Below are 4,859 nucleotides of genomic sequence, written 5' to 3' on the forward strand. Positions count from 1 at the left end.
GAGCTCCTCCTCCTCCTCTCCGGCGAACTCCTCTCCGGCAAAAGACCATGGCAACAAGATCCAAAAACAGGAACAAAATTTGAGAATATTGTCGTGCCAAGAAACAAGCAAAAAAAACGAGCAAAAAATGGGCAAAAAATCACGATCCAGATCTAGATTCAAAATGGCGCATCACTAATGGCGCATCACAGGAAAGTGCGCCATTAGTATGCCGCGGTTACTAATGGCGCATCCAGTTGTGGTGCGCCATTAGTATCCAAAGCACCTGGCCCCTGGGAGGCATACTAATGGCGCACCGTGGCCTATACTAATGGCGCACCACTGGTGCGCCATTAGTAAAAATTACTAATGGCGTGCTGTTAGTGGCGCACCACAGATGCGCCATTAATGGCCATATTAGGTGCGCCATTAGTAGGGGTTTTTCTAGTAGTGTCGGTTCATGATGTATGTAGATATCACAGTTCAGCCTCGAGATCCTACACAGAAGAATAGAATAAATCACATGGACATCAATTATGAGTAATACACATGCAAAAAAAATATGAACATATTTCGTACCTCTAGCAATTTAGCGCATTTACGTCGATTGTGACCTGGTTTCTTGCAATAGCCACATATATATTCTGTGATCTTGACTTCTTTGTCTTTGCCTGCAGCCTTTTCTTCGGTGCACCTCGTCCTGGCACATGCACGGGATCCAGAACCTTATCAACTTTCTGCGAGTGCGGCATCAACGGGCCAAACCTAATGCTATTATGTTGAGCATTAGTTGACTCCTTGTTGTCAGCTAGTTCAAAACTTGATTGCTTGCCATGATGTTGTGCTTGCAAAAGCATCTTTAGACGGTGATAGTCCTCATCAGAGTGGCATGCCTGGAAACTTGCAGCGTGACTACAATTCCGCAACTCGCGGTACCTCTGCAGGCTTCGTATGCACATTTTGCATTCATAGTCCACCTAGTGGGAACGCAACAACCGGGCAGAATTGTTTGTTTTAAAATCCCCAATATGTAAAAAATGTGGGAACATGGTGTGACTGCGCATTCCAGCTTACGGCAAGAACAACTCACCCTGTGCAAAAGACCTCCTTGCTCTTCAATGCGCACTCCAAACTTTTTATCCATTCTTTCCTGCTTGGACACAACATAAGTGGAATCTTCTGATCCATCTAGTATCTCTCTAATCTGACATTTGCTGACAGCATCTATGCTCCATAAGACCATTTTAAAGACCCTAGGTGTGAAAACTGTTGCGGCGTGTTTCTCAAGCAGCGAAGCATTTTCCTCTGTAAATGGAACGGACTGCAAGGCTTCGACGTCATGGAGAGCTTCGTTAATCCGTCGCGACGCAAGGCAACGCTCATAGTGCTCTAGCATTTCAAACAACGACATCTTACCCTCAAGATGCGTATGTAGCACAGAGTTCAAGCTCTCAGTCCTTTGATTGCTGCTCAATCCTAGGAAACAACGCCCCTCAAGATATGGAGCACACCACAACTTTCTCATCTGATACATCTGATGCAGCCAAGACTCCTCACTGGTTACTTTATTCCGTTGTAAGAATTGTATCCATTTTATCTCATGCTCTTTAATGGAAGAAGTATCATAAATGAAATATTTTAATTCCTCCTTTATGTCGTCATCATGCAGATGGCGTACAATGTTCTGCTGAATGTGCCATATACATAGTCTATGGTTTGAGTCTGGCCAGACCACCCTTATTGCTCTCTACATTGCAAGGTCCCCATCTGTGATCACATATATCGGATGCTTCTGTGCCATGCAATCAGAAAAGGTCCGCAACATCCACTCGTATGCCTGGCTTGTTTCATGAGAAATTATACCACAGCCAAATATAACAGTGCTGCGGTGGTGATTCAACCCGACAAAAGGCACGAATGGCAGATTGTATTTGTTGGTTCTGTATGTGCTATCAAAAACAATGACGTCTCCGAAAGCCTCGTAGTCAAGTCGCGATTAACTATCAGCCCAGAACAGTCCCTTCAGATGGCCATGCTCATCTACCAAGTACTTGAAGAAAAAATCCACATCTCGCTCTCGCCTCGCCATCATGTGCATGATCACCGTTTTAGCATCACCGGCACTGATTGTCTCCTGCTTATTAGCATGGCAGAAATTGTAAACGTCCCTCTTTATGCATCCAACCTTATCAAATCCATCGTATTGAAAGCACAAAATATCCATAATACGGTATTTACGGATCCCAAATTTTTCCATGTCCGCAATGTCCGCTTTCTGCTCATCGCTAATTCGTCTGTGCGAACGCAGCAGACAAGAAAGATCCCGTGGGGCTAGAGGATGGCTGTGCTCATCGATGAAATCCTTGACAAACCACCGACCGGTTTCCTCCTGTCTCGTAATGACCAATTTAGCATTACACCCAACACGAGTTAAACTTCGTGGCCTCCTCTTTCTATCTTCCATCTTTCTTTTCATGTGCTTATGTTCGCGAAACCCTTGATGACTACACACAATTTTCCTTAAAATTATGTATTTGTTGGATCCATCCCACTCAACGTAGCTTTTCCTCACACTAAAACCTTTTTCAAGAGCATATTTGTTGTAGAATTCATAGCCTTCAGCCTCACTATCAAACATCTTGCTGACAACATTTACATACTCGAACATACTCTCATCACTTGCATACGCCATGTCTTCCTGCATATAACATGTGAGGGAAACCAATCATCAACATCTTTCTGTTAATCAATGTTGCAGGTGAAAAATATCTCATAGGCAAAGACAAGTGAATGGAAAAGACTTTGCTGGTTTGACATGTGAGGGAAACCAATCATCAACGTCCAACAAGTAGTATCTCATCTTCCTTTAAACTATATTTCATGCGCTATGCAAACCTAAAGTGATGATGACTTTAATAAACTAAATTAAGTGAACTATGGAACCAGTATCTCATCTTCCTTTAGTATATCTCATCTCAAACGTCAACATCTTACTTAAACAAACATGATGCGATTAGCTCAAGAGAAACTATGCCACGATGAAGCTTTCCATTCGTTGTTCTAGTCAGTACCCGGATCTTGTGGGGTTGAGGTTGTACTGCATGCACGGTGGAGGGGCGCAACGGCCAAGAGAACGAGCAGAACGCCAAGCCGAATTCATACCTTAAGGATGGTACGCGCGAAGAGATGGGATCGCCCGCCGCGGTCGCCGCCGATTCAGCCTGCGCAGATCCGGCCTTCTTCTTCTTCGGTGACGGCGTGGGGGGCTGGGGTTGGTTGGGTGGAGGACGAGGACGATGAATTTATTCCTCTCGCCGGGCAGGTCGAGGACGGAGAAGGTCAGGAGCGGCGAGCGGCGACGAATAGATCGGAGGAGGATTCTGAACTGGATCGAGTAGACATGGATCTGGTCCTCAGGTGATCGGTTCAAGAAAAGATATTTCCCCTGGACCATTATGCCCTTATCGCAATTAACATATTAAATTTAATCAATTAAAATTCCCCGCAAGATCTGACGGCTAATAAAAATCAAACGTGATCAGACATGTAAGTACTGCTAAGTACTCCAAGTACTCACCCAATCACCGTAAAACAGCTCACCTGATAAATGAGCATCTGCCTCCCTGTTCTTCTAAAAAATAAATGAACCACACCACAAAACTGTGCATCTCCGATCCAGCCACTCACCCTTCGAGAGAGTCAAGAGAGCCAAGGGAGAGCCGGGGAGAATGGAGGGGAAGACGCAGATTGTGTCCATCGTCGGGCAGCTGGTGGGGGAGGAGTACCGGCAGCTCCGCGATGTAGCCGGCCAGGTGGCTGAGCTCAGGGACGAGCTGGACACCATGAACGCCATCCTCCGCATGCTGTCCGATGCCGACGAGGGCGCCGTGGACCACTTCATCCGGGCGTGGATGAAGCAGGTTCGCGAGCTCGCATACGACGCGGAGGATTGTGTTCACCTTTACATCCTCCGCATCCGGTGCCGGCCGAGAGACGGCTTTCTCGTCTGGTCCAAGCGCATCCTCACGACGCTCTTCACTCGCCGTCGGCTGGCTCGTGAGATCCAGGAGCTCCGCGCCCGTGCTGTCGTGATCAGTGAGCGTCATGCGCGTTACGGCGTCAGCCGTAAGGCGCTGAGCCGCTCTACATCTCCTTCTACCTCTGCGCCAGTGCTCCGCCATGCGCGCAGCCTGGCAGCAAACGACCGTGACCATCTCGTGGGCATCACGGAGCAGGCTACCGAACTGGCCACGATGGTTAAGGCTGTGATTAACAGTGAGCGTGACATGAAGCCCAAGGTGTTCTCCATCGTGGGGTTCGGGGGGCTCGGGAAGACTACACTGGCGATGGAGGTGTGCCAGCAGCTGGAGGCGGACTTCCAACGCCAAGCACAAGTTTCCGTGTCCCAGGCGTTCCGCGGCACAAAGGATATGGAGGGACTGCTGAGGCGCATGCTTCGCCAAATCGTGAAGCCAAAAGTAGATAACGCGCAAGGTATCAAGGAAGAAGAACCCCTAGATGACATCGACAACAAGGATGAAGACGACCTCACTAACATGCTCAAGGAGATTCTGAAGGACATGAGGTAAATACACTCACAAACTACCTATATATATCGATCTATCGGTTTGTGATTTTTTTTGTGTGTGTTTGAATCTATCAGTCTGTCTATTTAAGACACTCAGGAAGTTTCATGTTAATCAAGGAAGAAAAACATAAGTGTGGTTAGATCCCAGTCAACTAAGATTTAACAAAGTTTTAGTCAAGCAACAGAAAATAAAAATAAAAAATCTATTTATTTTTTTGCCCACATCACGTAAGATCCCATGAATATAGCATCAACAGAGGCTTGATTAAAGTCAACTGAGATTTAGCAATCC

The 4,859-nt window shown here is 46.6% G+C and overlaps 1 protein-coding gene across 1 annotated transcript; it reads left to right on the plus strand.

Moving 5' to 3' along the window:
* The first annotated feature begins 3,707 nt into the window (after positions 1–3,707).
* LOC119361484 (disease resistance protein PIK6-NP-like) lies at positions 3,708–4,568 on the plus strand. Its single transcript, XM_037626666.1, has one exon. The coding sequence runs from the start codon at positions 3,708–3,710 to the stop codon at positions 4,566–4,568; it is 861 nt and encodes a 286-aa protein (XP_037482563.1).
* Positions 4,569–4,859: the final 291 nt, after the last annotated feature.

This window comes from Triticum dicoccoides, chromosome 2B, assembly GCF_002162155.2.
Source record: "Triticum dicoccoides isolate Atlit2015 ecotype Zavitan chromosome 2B, WEW_v2.0, whole genome shotgun sequence".
NCBI classification, from domain to species: Eukaryota; Viridiplantae; Streptophyta; class Magnoliopsida; order Poales; family Poaceae; genus Triticum; species Triticum dicoccoides.

Excerpts from the sequence above, each read along its gene's own strand:
- LOC119361484 (XM_037626666.1), top strand. The coding sequence starts at position 3,708 with ATGGAGGGGAAGACGCAGATTGTGTCCATCGTCGGGCAGCTGGTGGGG.